Source organism: the organism of the source record quoted next, unplaced genomic scaffold (assembly GCF_019419815.1).
Source record: "Pyrus x bretschneideri cultivar Hongxiangsu unplaced genomic scaffold, Pyrus_bretschneideri_v1 Contig19, whole genome shotgun sequence".
NCBI classification, from domain to species: Eukaryota; Viridiplantae; Streptophyta; class Magnoliopsida; order Rosales; family Rosaceae; genus Pyrus; species Pyrus x bretschneideri.
In genome coordinates, this window is record NW_025999490.1 from 5,827,077 (window position 1) to 5,841,521 (window position 14,445).

Sequence of the window (14,445 nt, forward strand, 5' to 3'; positions counted from 1 at the left end):
AGGGGTAATAATATGTGCAATAATTATATTTTTTTATTGTAATTAAGGTGAGTAATAACATTTATTGATTTTATTTTGAATATTGTGGTGCAAATTGTAAATATTTTGTAATAATAGGTCAATTACTACTATACTTGGCATTCATTTTTAAATTTGGGTTTTGTTTAGATGTTTATAACTAGGTGGGTTTTTGTCTAGGAAATAAAAGTTACAAGGGTCTATATCTATATCTAAAGAACCCAAATAATAATTACAACTTACAAGATTACTTAATCAATATATTAATACATCTAGTAAGCAATCAGTAGTGCTTGGCAAACCTTTGTTCTGCAATAATGCATTTTGTGAAAGGTCTGCTGAATGTTTTAGTTCTTCAGCCCCTCCTTCTCCAGCTATGCTCTTCCTTGGACACCATAAAATTTGTTCAACCAGTCCGAGACGGTGATTTCTTGGTGTCCAAGAATGAGACCTTTGTCCTGGGATTCTTTCGTCCCAAAATATCGACCAACCGCTATGTTGGAATTTGGTACAAGTTTTCGGAAGACATGGTTGTGTGGGTGGCTAATAGAGATAATCCCATCAACAGTAGCTCAGCAGTTCTTTCAATAGGTTCTGATGGAAACCTAGTGCTGCAAATCAATACTAGCCAAGGCCTTCTTCCTCTGTGGTCAACAAATGTTTCGATATCATCAGCGAGCAACGATAATATTTTTGCGCAAATTCTTGATTCAGGGAACCTTGTTTTGGCTCAACAAGGCAGCCAGGATTTTTTTGGCAGAGCACTGATCACCCTACAAATATTCTTCTTCAGAATATAAAAATGGGGTTGGACAGAAGAAGACCTGGTTTGGTACTGAGGTGATTCTGAAAAACGTTGGTATCCAAAAAAGCTGGGAGCTGTTTTTGTGTTCGGTAAACATTTAGCTTCAGTTTTTTTTTTCACAGTTTTGGGTGAAAAAAGCCAAAAACAAGAAGTTGCAAAACCCAGCTTTGAAAAACCGGTTTTTTTTTTTCACATTTGTTTTACATAAAAGTTTACCAAACACTATAATATTCCTTTTTTTTTTCAAAAAAGTTTATCAAACACTCTGTTGCTTTATTTCACAGCTGCTTAATCTCACAGCACAGCAGAAGCAACTTTTTTTCAAAGCACAACAATATCAAATAAGCCCGAAGTGGCATAAACCAGTTCCTCACGAGTTGGAACTCGGAAAATGATCCTGGGACGGGGAATGTTTTGTTGAGAATTGACCCGAATGGATCACCTGAGATGATCTTGTACAAGATTGAGGCTAAATTGTGGAGGTCAGGATAGTGGAACGGGATTAAATGGAGCGGGACACCTACCGCGCAGCCGAACGATGTGTTTAAGATCAATTTTGTGAACAACAAAGATGAAATTACTTATCAGTGGACTGTTCTCGACCCTTCAGTTCACTCAGTATACACAATAGATGGTTCGGGAACATTCAAACTCCTAGTATAGCAGAGGCAGAAGCACCAGTGGGATTTGCTTTGGTTGGCGCCATTGGATGCCTGTGACAGCTATGGCAAGTGTGGTAAATTCGGCAATTGCAATCCTACTATCAATGGATTCAACTGCACATGCTACCTCGGATATGAACCAATATCACCACAGGATTGGGATTTGAAAGATGGGAGAGGCGGGTGCAAGAGGCAGCAGGGCTCGCGGTCCATGTGCAGGAATGGCGAGGGGTTTGTGAAGATGGAAAATGTAAAGGTTCCAGACACGTCCTCCAAAAAATTGGAGAAGAATTTGAGCTTGGAAGCGTGCGAGGAGGAGTGCTTGAAGAACTGCACGTGCCTGGCATATGCGATTGAAGATGTGACGAATGGAAGGACTGGATGCATGACATGGTATAGAGATTTGATGGATACTAAGCAGTTAACAGAAGGCGGGCAAGATTTGTACGTTCGTGCAGATGCAGTAGTTTTAGGTACCTTATTTTCCAAGAAATTGCCTCAACTACATGTTTCAACTTCATACCATTCATGGCAATGGTGCATATATTTTTACTCTTTTTTTCAGCTCAGTATAAAAACAAGTCAGGAGGGTATTTTTCCGGGAAAAGGCGACTGGCTATTATATTGGTAGTGTCAATTTCTGTCGCTTCATTGCTCATCCTCGCAGTTCTATGTTGGTTCAGGAAAAGGAGCATGAAAGGTATACGAAAAGTTTCCTCTTCTTTTGTCTTAAATTTGTTTTGCAGCTTTATTTCGACTCAAGTTTCATTTTCTTTCGTCTTGGAAAATTTTATACCCTGAAATTTCAATGGAACTGAAACAGGGAGAGGAGGACAACTCAAATTTCTGAATGATCCCACTGCTTCTGGTGTAAGAAGCTTCGAAGATTTGACAATAAAAGATGATGAACACAGAGGAGAAACAGATTTACCTCTTTTCGATTTAACCACCATGGTTGCAGCCACAGAAAACTTCTCTTCTGCTAACATGCTTGGACATGGCAGCTTCGACATGGTATATAAGGTATTTCCCCTAGAACATTTTGAGTATCTCAGCATTGTGTGGCTTCGGCATCTGTGTTGTCATTAAGATTTTCCAGTCTGCACCATGATTTCAAGGATGTCTAGCTGATGGACGGGAAATAGCTGTTAAAAGATTATCGAGAAATTCAGGACAAGGCATAGACGAATTCAAGAACGAAGTAATGCTTATAGCAAAGCTTCAGCATAGAAATCTTGTGAGGCTTTTGGGTTTCTACATACATAAAGAAGTGAGGATGCTAATCTATGAATACATTCCAAATCGTAGCTTGGACTTGATGCATTTTTGGTGTGCCATCTTTACACACTGCTAATAAATACTATCAGTTTCTGACATTAACCCTGAAATTAAGAAATCATAAACTTGTAGATAATAGAAGCTTTTATGTGTGGTGTTCAGGTAAAAACGGAAATTTGTTGTTAGATTGGAGAAAAAGGTTTCAAATTATCATTGGGATTGCTCGAGGCCTCCTATATCTTCATCAAGATTCGAGACTAAAAATAATCCACAGGGATTTGAAAGCGAGCAATGTTTTATTGGATGGTTCAATGAACCCAAAAATATCAAATTTTGGCATAGCAAGAATGTTTGGGGATGACCAAATTGAAGCAAACACGAACAAAGTTGTTGGCACCTAGTAATTGTCTCCTCTCGCTCAAAAAAAAATTAAGTAGAACCGATATTTTTTTTTATTGATATTGTGTGATTGCAGCGGTTACATGTCATCAGAGTATGTTATGGATGGGTCGTATTCCACAAAATCCGATGTGGTTAGCTTTGGAGTCTTGGCACTAGAGATCATTAGTGGAAGGAAGAACAACTTCCAATTCGAAAACTCATCTCTTAATTTGGTTGGAATAGTAAGTAAACAAATAATTTTTTAGCCAATGAATCTAACTTTCGAGTAGTCCAATGATCTAAATATTGTGCTCAAAATTGTTTCAGATATGAGACTTGTGGACAAAAGGAACAGTCTTGGACATAATTGATTCATCACTGAACCAGTCGTATTCAACTCTTGAAGTTATGAGATACATTCAGATTGGGCTTTTGTGCATGCAAGAATACCCAACAGACCGACCAACCATGCTAGATGTTGTGTTCATGTTGGGGAATTAAACAACTCTTCAACATCTGAAAAAGGCAATGTTTAGCTTGAAAAACAGTGGTCCAGATCCTTCAACGTCTAAAGGTGCTTCTTCTGTAAATGATGTAACAATAAAAGTTATTGAAGCTCGTTGAGTTCGCACTTTGCCTGCTCTTGTAGAGATTTTGCATTACTTCTCAAGTATTTGCACTCAAATCGAATTCCTTGTGGAGAGAAAAGGCAATGCCTTTGAAATTGTCGATTCATCTCTGGGCGAATCATACCCTGTCAACGAAGTTGTGAGATGCATCTAAATTGCCCTCTTATGTGTGCAAGAGTATGTTGGATATTGGACTTTAATCCAACGGCTAATGGGTCACTATAATTAATAAGGATTGTTATGCAATGTAAGTAGGATTAGGGTTTAGTTATAAGCTATAACTTGGGCTCCATGTAAAGATAATATTCTAGTTATTCTTGGAGAATAAGAGCTCCTGATATTATCCTATTTTGATTCAGATTTGGTAGATTATTTCCTTGTACAATAACGAGTCCTACTGACATCATTATGGGCGGATGAATTGGTTTTTTTTTTTTTTTTTTTTTGAACAAACGATATTATCTACACTAAGGGGATTAGAGAGTAGGCTAAGCCTCAAAAAAATGAAAGGTAAAATCATTCATTATATATTGTAATTTATTTATCAATTTTCCGACATATATATTTGCATTCTTCAACAGCGTGAACATCTCTCTCCCTAGCCACTATGGGTCGTACTCGGCCCCATTCGGAGCCAATTTATCTTATCAATCTACTGAATACAACTGGTGTGGTTAGAATTGATGAAGTGGAGCTTTCTAGCTAGGATCAGTTTGAGGGAATTGTTATGCCTCGTCCACATGTAAGTTCACGTTGCATCAACGACTGGAAGTCAAGCGTATGCCCTTAAATTAGCGTTACTGAAACTCAATCAAAGAAAAAGAAAATCCAACCTTTCCGGCTTTTTGTTTCTGCATGTCAAAAGCAGCAGCCATTTTAGCACTTAAACTCGTCCATGAGAAAGCTAACAATGAATTCTACTGAATTCTTTTTTGTCAGTACTGTATTGCTCATCTTCCTTGCTCATCTTCCCTCTTCCATTTCGGTTACCCTAGACGCCATTACACCAAACCAACCCCTAAGAGAGGACGACGTTCTTCTCTCCCCCACTAAAATCTTTGCACTAGGGTTTTTTAAGCCAGGCAATTCTCGTAACCGTTACATCGGAGTTTGGTACAACAAAATTCCAATCAAAACCATTGTCTGGATTGCAAACAGAGAAAACCCCATAGTTCCTACTGCTGGAACTGGACTTCTAGCCATTCATGGAGGTCATGGTGGCCTTGTTATTTATGGGGAGGACCAAAATAACCCTATCTGGTCCGCTAATCTCACCGTCTCTTCTCCAAACAATTCCGTGATAGCCAAGCTTTCGGATAAGGGAAATCTTGTTGTTGAAATTAATGGTGAAAAGGTGTGGCAAGGTTTTGATTATCCCACAGATACGGTGCTTCCTTTTATGAAAATTGGGCTGGACAGGCGGTCCGGGTTGAACCGGTTCCTCACATCTTGGAAGTCCCGAGATGACCCGGGAATGGGCAACTGTTCGTTGCGGATGGAGCCAAGTGGGAGTCCACAGGAGTTCTTATACATGGGTCAGACTCCATTGTATAGGACTGGACCTTTGACCAGTGAAAGATGGTCCGGGGTACCTGAAACGGCAAAACTATTCTTCACCAACGTTACTTTTGTGAACAATCAAGATGAGGTATCCATCATGGAAATTCTTTATGAATCAAACTTCGTAAAATTGGTGATCGATGAATCAGGAAACATTGAACGGTCCGCATGGGACGCTGAAGTGCAAAAATGGGTCCGGCATTGGTCGCCGGATTGGCAGTGTGATTTTTACGGGGTGTGTGGTCCGAATAGCATTTGTTACCCATTCTCAAACTTTGCGGATAAATTTGAGTGCAAATGCCTACCTGGATTCGAACCCAAGTTGCAACATGAGTGGTATTTGAGACATTGGTCAGGCGGGTGCGTGAGGCAAAAAGGATCATCCGTTTGCCAAAACGGGGAAGGGTTCGTGAACTTGGAACGTGTGAAGGTGCCAGACACTTCTACGGCACGTGTGAACATGAATAGGAGTCGGGAAGCATGTACAGAAGAATGCCTGAGAAATTGTTCTTGCACGGCATACGCAAATGCAGATGAAAGGCAGGGAGGGAGTGGCTGTATAACATGGCATGGGGACTTGATGGACACAAGGACTTATTTGGATACGGGTCAAGATTTAAGTGTGCGAGTTGATGCAACTGTTTTAGGTATATTTCCTTATCAATTTATCTTCTTGCTTCTCTTTTCCTTATTCGTAAGTGTCCTCGTAACGCTGAGGTTCCGTGAAAGAAAAAAATCTTCTTTCTTTATTTCATTAAAAAAATTGAGGAATTATTATTTAGTTTGGTGGTTGTACGTTTGTTGTCATTCTAAAAAAAATCATTTGGCACTAGTCTCTTGTCAAAAAATCGTTTGTTGTATGTTTGTTGTTCCATAAATTAATACTAAAAATTTAGTTTTTATGTTCATTGGAGCTTTTTAAGAGGTTTTTTTTCCCGAATTTTTACAAGGTTTTTTTAAACATGGAATTAAATGCTTGTATATCTGCAGCTCAATACGCAAAGAAGTCAAACAGTTCTTTTGGCAAGAAGAGGAAGCTGGAAGTTTCAGTAGCATGTGGTCTACTGTTCTTCCTCTTGTTTTCCCTTGCATGTTGGTTGGTAAAGAGGAAGAGAAAAGGTAAACAAATTTCCTTTTACTAGGTTGCCCTCTAATCATTCACAATTATGTCACTGGATATTGGTTTTAATTAAGAACACAATATTATCTGTTTATGTACTTTTATCACAGGTAAGAGAAGTCAGGATAAACTTTTCAATGTGACCATAGCATCAACCTCTGAAGATTCTTTTGCTAGAACAAATATTGATGAAAGTGGAATAAACTCTGAATTACCATTCTTTGAACTAAGTACCATAGTTAAAGCCACAAATAATTTCGCTTCCAACAACAAGCTTGGAAGAGGTGGTTTCGGCTCCGTTTATAAGGTAAGTAGTTGCCCTGAGATAATGTCTTAAATCATTAATCAGACTTTGAATAGACATTTTTTAGATTTATTTTTTAGCCATTTGCACTCCAAATCAATTATTTTATTATTTTTTCCTCTACTCACCCTTGTAGTTTAAACAGAAGAACATAATGAATAAATCTTGCAGAGAAAGAAAGAGAATCAAGAAGAGAGAGAGAGCAAGATTGAGAGAGAGAGAGAGAGAGAGAGAGAGAGAGAGAGAGATTTTAGACAGAAAAGGTGAATCTTTGTTAATGGTTTCAGAAAAAATACAACGTAGTGTTCCTTAAGGATATATTTCCAAACTATATTGCTTACAAGCTAAGCTAACATTTAGCTCACAGGTTATTGATACTTGCAAACCATAGGATTACAAGACCATTACAGTTAACAAAAATCAAGAGACCCGTCCACTCAAGACTGGAAAGGCTGACTCAAAAATATATTGCATTAAAATTCAAACCCAATCAACAATCGATAAGTGATGGGAACAATCTTGTTTCTACTTTTCACAATTGTCCCACACGGTGCTGCAGGTTTGGAAACTATATAAAACACGTAGAAAGTTTTAAATCTATATATGATAAACCATACTACTTATATATATGTGCAAATCTATTCACAAGCCTATTGTTAAGCCATACTACTTATATACATGTGGAAATCTATTCACAAACCTATTGTGAAGCCATAATACTTATATATAAGTGATGGTTGCATGGTATTAATCTTCTACACACAAAAAAAGCAAGCGTTTCCCACCCTAGGAAATTGTTAAGCACCTATCAAACTAATTGATTGGAAACAGTATGGTGCTTCCCAATCTAAAGAGTCAATGACAGTAAAGCAGCAGATTAGTGAATAGATTAGCGAATTGTTAATTATGATTTATTTTGGGTCCAAAGAAATCTTGTTAGGTGATGGTGAATCAATATGAAAGTAAACAATGCTGATTTCAAAATGGATACTGAAGAGCTAGTCAAAGCATTTTTATGTATATGCATTGAGTTTTACTCCTTTGTTAATGTATAAATGCAATTTCGAGGGGAAGATATATACAGAGCTAGGAATATGTTGGTAAGTTTCTTGAAAGATGAGTGCATTATAAGTTGAATTTGGATTATAAATTCAGGGTGTGCTTGATAATGGAAAGGAGATAGCAGTGAAAAGACTAGCCAAGAATTCTGGCCAAGGAATTGGAGAGTTTAAGAATGAAGTTGTGCTGCTTTCAAAGCTCCAACACAGGAACCTTGTGAGGATCATAGGTTGCTGCGTTCAAGATGAAGAGAAGATGCTGATCTATGAATACTTGCCAAACAAAAGTCTTGACTTTTTCATTTTCGGTATGTCTTTCTTTTACTTTTGTTCTTCTTTTTATACAAGCAATATTGTGGAGGGGAAATCGAGCTCAGGACCTCAGGTGCAGGATTGAATGCTCTTAACTCAACTCAGTTACAAGCACCTTTCTTTTCATTTGTGTATCTAAAATTGTCAGTTAGAAACCTTGAACCAAGCAAGAATACAATCTAATTTACTTTGCTTATTTTTTTCCCATACGAAGCAAAAGGGGCGTTCTTGGACTGGACAAGACGCTTTGAGATAATTTGTGGGATTGCTAGAGGGATCTTATATCTTCATCAGGATTCGAGATTAAGAATCATCCATAGAGATCTAAAGGCCAGCAATGTTCTGTTGGATTCTTATATGAACCCCAAGATTTCAGATTTTGGTATGGCTAGGATATTTGGAGCTGAACAAATTGAAGCAAATACAAACCGTGTGGTTGGGACATAGTAAGTTTCATTCAACACTGAAAGTACACCTGTTTTTTACAATTTTCATTCCTACGTCACAGTGCCACAAATGTGAGTACAACTTTTGTTGAATAATACAGAAAGAAGCTGTGATAATTAATCAATTTTATTTTGTTGCTTCAGCGGTTATATGTCACCAGAGTATGCAATGGAAGGACTTTTTTCAGTGAAGTCTGACGTATATAGCTTCGGCGTTCTACTACTAGAAATTGTTACTGGCAGAAAGAACACCAGCTACTACCACGATAGTCCTTACTCAAATTTAGTTGGACATGTAAGCATAACATTAAGACATTACCAAACTTCTCTCCGTCTGCTTTTTATAACTTGATGATTAATTTGTAAATGGTTTTTAGGTTTGGGACTTGTGGAAGGAAAGTAGAGCCTTGGAAATCATTGATTCATTTCTGGGAGAGTCATACCCTGTCGATGAAGTTCTAAGATGTATTCACATAGCTCTCTTGTGCGTGCAAGAGCAAGCGAATGATCGTCCACTGATGTCAGCAGTGGTTTCCATGTTGGGTAATGATGCAGCAATTCCTTCACCAAAGCGACCTGGATTTTTGTTGAAGAGAAGTTATCATACTGGTGGAGACCCATCAGCCAATACTGAAGGAACTTACTCTATAAATGACATAACCCATACAAGAGTAGAAGGTCGCTAAGAAGAGAACCAGACGTATACTCGGAAAGACCATCATTGAATTGAGAGTATGGTCACGTGATAAGTGAGATAAGAATAAAGGATATACTCCAATTTCACTCAATAATTTACCTTTTAACTAGGGATCTAAATTCTATATCTACAACACTCATCATTTGTCTTGTTGTAAATACATCTATAAATTGTGTGCCTTATAACTAGGGATCTAAGTTCTATATTTGCAATACTCATCCTCTATCTTGTTGTAAATACAAGATATAAATTATTTGCAACACTCATCATCAGTCTGACCAGGCTACATAAAAGTACTTCCCGACCGCCAATGTCACACCCTGATTCCGATGTACATCAAGGATCAACACGTAACGTCACCAAGTATCCGTATATCTACCCAGCCTTCAAGATATGGACAAAGCACAACTCAAGATTCGAATTGTGTAATAATTTTTCGTTTACTATATGCTACATCTAACCTCTTTGTTAGACTGCCTACATACCCTCTGATGGGATCAAGCCATTCGTAGTTCATCATTTGTTTAACTCTGAACATTTCGTAAAACATTTCCTAGCAGAAAACATAGAGTACCACACTACAACCATAAGCCAAACAAGAGTTGTCATCTTGCCATTCACACACACATATGCTTTCCAACACCATTCCACAATCACGTCAATTAATAACTCATACAATACACCAAAATGTAGGGTTAGAGAGACATAGTTTGACCGAAGCCTACATCTCTGAAGAATATGATTTTGGACCACTCAACGAAATCCAACAACATCATATTTCGGACCACTCAATAGAACCAAAATACCAAGCGGGATTCCGGACTACTCAACGGAATCACAAAGTATAAGGGATTCCAAACCTCTTAACAGAATCTGACTGGATAGGATTCTGGACCACTCAACTAAATCGCGAAGTACAATAGATATCAGACCACTCAACGAAATCCAAGGCATGATGCAATTCCGGATCACTCAACGAAATTGCAGAGCATTTGGAGACCACTCAACGAAATTCAGATGGAGCAAGGAACTAGACTACTCAACAGAACCGCAACAAAACCCAGTTCCGGACCACTCAACAAAACCGAGTGGAAGTCTAACATAACAACGGCTCAAAGAAACAAAACGTGAATCAAGTGCTCAATTTACAAAGGCTTAACAAAATGAAACAAATCACAAGTACTAAATTTAGAATGGGTCAACAAAGTGAGAATGAAACAATATCGAAGCAAACAAATCCCTATGACAATGGGTTAACGGTCCACCATTAGCCCTCGCATTTCACAAACAATTCAACATGCATTTCAAATCACATTTCACAAATATTTCCAATCCACAATCGAATCACATTTCATAACAATATATCGATGGCCAAATATAAAAATCCATTTTAATAGAAATCACATTTATTAAACCAAGTCATATCCACAAATGATATTATATACGAAACCAGGGTAATAATCATGTCACATTTATTAAAGTCACTCACTAAACAATGTAGGCCCACTAAACTTCACTTAATCTCCAGTAGTACTAATTTTAGTATTTAAAACGATTCGAGACATGTTGATCAAAAGTCAACTCGCAGACTTGCAATCACAATGGGGTCCACAACCCTACGTAATTTGATTTGGAATATCCATCCACGGATTTATGATCTGTAATTTCTCAAGAGTCTCATTTATCTTCTAGAACAATATCCTAAAATTTCGAAACGAACAGTCGGATCTCCGCCAATTGCTAGAATTAGGTGGAGGTTAACAATTAGTTTTACAAATTAAAAAATTCAATTCATCAAGATCCGTATGTCAGATTTCCGATCCGTCAGTTTCTAATGTCCTCAAATATTACGTGCTATAACGCATTAAAGTTTGGTGAAGATCCAACGGTCGGATCGTCGATGGTTATGTCTTCTACTTTTCTACTTTCCCTTTTCTATGTTTCCCCCCATGTAGTAGGCTGATTACTTGAAACAATGAGTATAGTACTAGTGACGCAATATGATCTACAAATGGATGGTTTCTTATAGCATGCATATCCATACATAGCAAGCAAAGTTTAACGTCATTGGTTCTTAGCTACTACACCATCTTTTTAGCTACTTTGTGTGAAAATTATTCATGTTTATCATGGATAATACATTCAACGTCCGCAGCAAAACGTAAACACATTTTCTAGTAACCACCGTGACTAAACTATTGGATTGGAGGGGATTAAAAGGGGAGGTGTCACAAGTTTTACATACAGCCGACAAGTGGATGTGACTAGTGTTATTACTAGTAGGTGCTGTCAAAATGAGGGGAAAAGCTATCCCAATTTGGAACCAAGTTATCCCCATTTTCTTAAGCTCACTCTAGCTCATCTTCCATGAGAATCAAATCAAGCCTGGTCGCAAGTTCAAAACTAATTAAACAAGTCAAATTTGAGCACAATAGTGTTCCGTTCCGCTAGACTAGTTTGCAGTCCTACGGTTATTTATTTGTTGGGATTTGCTCGTTAATTCTTTTCTATAAAATTGTTTCTTGCAAGAGAAAAGCGTATAATATTGACCAACCAATAGAATTATAGTGGTCTAGCATAAATCTTGTATATTATCACATGGTTTTTCAAACTAAATAAGGCTCATTTGGAAGTTCTTTTAAAGTGTTTTTGGTTAAATTGTTTTTGAGTTCTAAAAGTGTTTCAAGTATTTTTTTACAAGAAGCATCACTTATATGCTTCTTGGGGAAAATATTTTAAGTGCTTATCTGAAATTCACTTGCATTTTTATTAAGGATTGGTTTCAAAACATTCTTATCAAAAACGTTTTTAATTATTTTAAAACACTTCTAAACGTACAATAAAAACACTAAAAATTAAAACAAAACTACGTAATAAGATGAGCATTTCGGTTAACACGCACACCAAAAAATTGTATTCAAAGGGTGGCATTGTTCTAGTTCCAACATAATTTACTTATCCACTTTGGTAACGTGAAGAAGAGGTATACCATGAATTTAAACTTTGACAAAAGAAAGCAAAAGAGTTAAATAAATTATTATAACACGAAGGAGGTTGAGAATTGTTTTTATCTACATGAGCTACTGAATATTGAAGTAAAATAGCATGAATTAACTAAAATTGACCGTCACCAAGTTGGTTTGGTGACATTTTTCTCATTAATTTGGGAAGATGGTACTAAATTCATATCTTCTATCTCGTTGATCAAAAGAAAAAGCTATAAGGCATTTTTGCAAGTACTTTTAAAACTACTTAAAACGTTTTTTATAAAAACATTTTTGAAACCAATCTTTGTAAAAATGCAAATAAATACTGAAATAGTATTTAAAGTGCCTCCTACAAGAATTACTAGTTATGTGGTGCTTCTGTAGGAAGCACTTCAAGTATTTTTCGACCCATAATTTTTTCTCTAAAAATACTTTCTGTCATTTTAAAATGCACTTCCAAACAAGCTCATAGTTGATTATAAACATAAATATAAATATATTCTTAAATTAATATATGATCATTATCTTCTATTCATACAAAACAGACATAGAATAAGGTAGCTAGCCACGATATACACAGTTGAACGATCCATTTCCAGTGGGGCCATTCTTAGTTCCATGGATCAATTTTAGTCGTTACTCTTTGATGTATATTTAGATATACAATCAAGCTATTTAGAAATACAAAATTAATTTACTTAGTGAGGTACTTTTTAATATATGACGGTTTCATCATATTAAAACTCACATATAATGTACCAGATTTCTGCGTCGAAATAGAATCACTCATACATGTATAATATGTATTAAAACGTATTTTCCAGCTCCCACATAAGGTCTTATCCAAAAGTAATGTTTAAACTAAAGATGAACAATTCCTCTTTAACAATAAACAGATAATGTTTTTTTTTTTTTTTTTTTTTTTTTTTTTTTTTATAACGATAAATCGATAAATTGAACAATCTATCCTTATTGCCTATCTATGAAATTCTTGATCAAATTAGGCTTTTATCTTATGTGTCTTTTATATAAGTCACACCATCCACCGTTTTTTGTGCGTTAATATTCAAAGGCTGAGTGTCGTCACGAGATTTAATTATACATGCACGTCATATTCACATGAAGGGTTCCTTTTTTTTTTTTTTTTTTTTTTAAGAAATGATAGCAATTTTGTAACATCCCACTTCGCCCAGGGGAGTGGATCCTGTAAGCCTTATATGTATATTCTCATCTCTACCTAACACGAGACCTTTTGGGAGCTCACTGGCTTCGGGTTCCATTGGAACTCCGAAGTCAAGCGAGTAGCGAGCGAGAGCAATCCCATGATGGGTGACCCACTGGGAAGTTCTAGTGTGAGTTCCCAGAAACAAAACCATGAGGGCGTGGTCGGGACCCAAAGCGGACAATATCGTGCTACGGTGGAGTCGGGCCCGAGATATGATGGAGCCTGGGTTGGGATGTGACAAATTTTCTATTAGTGCACAGTAGCAATTACTAGGGTTATGGCTATCCCATGGATACAATTTGTAGTGACCAAAATATGGTCAGGAGGTAATTCGCACAAACGAGCAATAAAAATAATCCTCTATTGGCTACCACAAGCGTGCGCACACTAACACAAGCATTCTTAGTACAAATCTGCCACAAAGACGGCAAATACAACAGACTTATACCAACTCACCCGTAAAGTCACTGCCCTGTAAACGAGACCACATCAAGTATCGCTAACAAACAAAGCTAAATCAAAACTACCGATCACGCGCGGGGCCACATTAGTCACTAGGCCACATCTCTCTCTAGGCCACATCAAAACCACTCCTAATGAAGTTTATAATCTTATCAATTAAATGTCTTTATTTAATCTTTTGACAACAAAAAAGAAAAGTTGTAATTAAGAAATTGATTTAATAACGATCAGGTATAAACTTTATGAGGCAGACCTTGCGTAGTTGCATTATAAATATGGAGGAAAACATTCGACGATAATCCTAACAACTGAAAAATTAAGCACGATTGAGTCTCATTCAACCTACAAAATAATAAACTTTGCTCTTTTGTCATCCGTGACCATATAACCAAGTTATTAATCACGCTTGAATCAGAGTGTACACATTTCATGATGCATGTGTTGATATCGTTTGTGTTTTCAAAACAAATTTGGACGGAGAACTTAAGGTCCATCGAATCA

At 36.9% G+C, this 14,445-nt stretch overlaps 1 protein-coding gene and 1 pseudogene across 3 annotated transcripts; both read left to right on the forward strand.

Annotated features, from left to right (window-relative positions):
* Positions 1-820: 820 nt before the first annotated feature.
* On the forward strand, positions 821-3,768 carry LOC108865432 (annotated as a pseudogene).
* Positions 3,769-4,559: 791 nt separating this feature from the next.
* On the forward strand, positions 4,560-9,475 carry LOC103944207 (G-type lectin S-receptor-like serine/threonine-protein kinase At1g11410). 3 transcript variants are annotated; one of them, XM_018650209.2, is made up of 7 exons: positions 4,560-5,980; positions 6,324-6,452; positions 6,564-6,760; positions 7,913-8,125; positions 8,338-8,573; positions 8,718-8,868; positions 8,951-9,475. In XM_018650209.2, exons 1-7 carry the CDS (start codon positions 4,669-4,671, stop codon positions 9,257-9,259), a joined length of 2,547 nt encoding a protein of 848 aa, XP_018505725.2. In that variant the 5' UTR covers positions 4,560-4,668; the 3' UTR covers positions 9,260-9,475. The 3 variants fall into 3 exon arrangements, with proteins under 3 accessions (XP_018505725.2, XP_048438347.1, XP_018505796.2); XM_048582390.1 differs by having other exon boundaries at positions 7,913-8,123; positions 8,348-8,573; XM_018650280.2 differs by having other exon boundaries at positions 4,564-5,980; positions 7,913-8,123; positions 8,342-8,573.
* Positions 9,476-14,445: the final 4,970 nt, after the last annotated feature.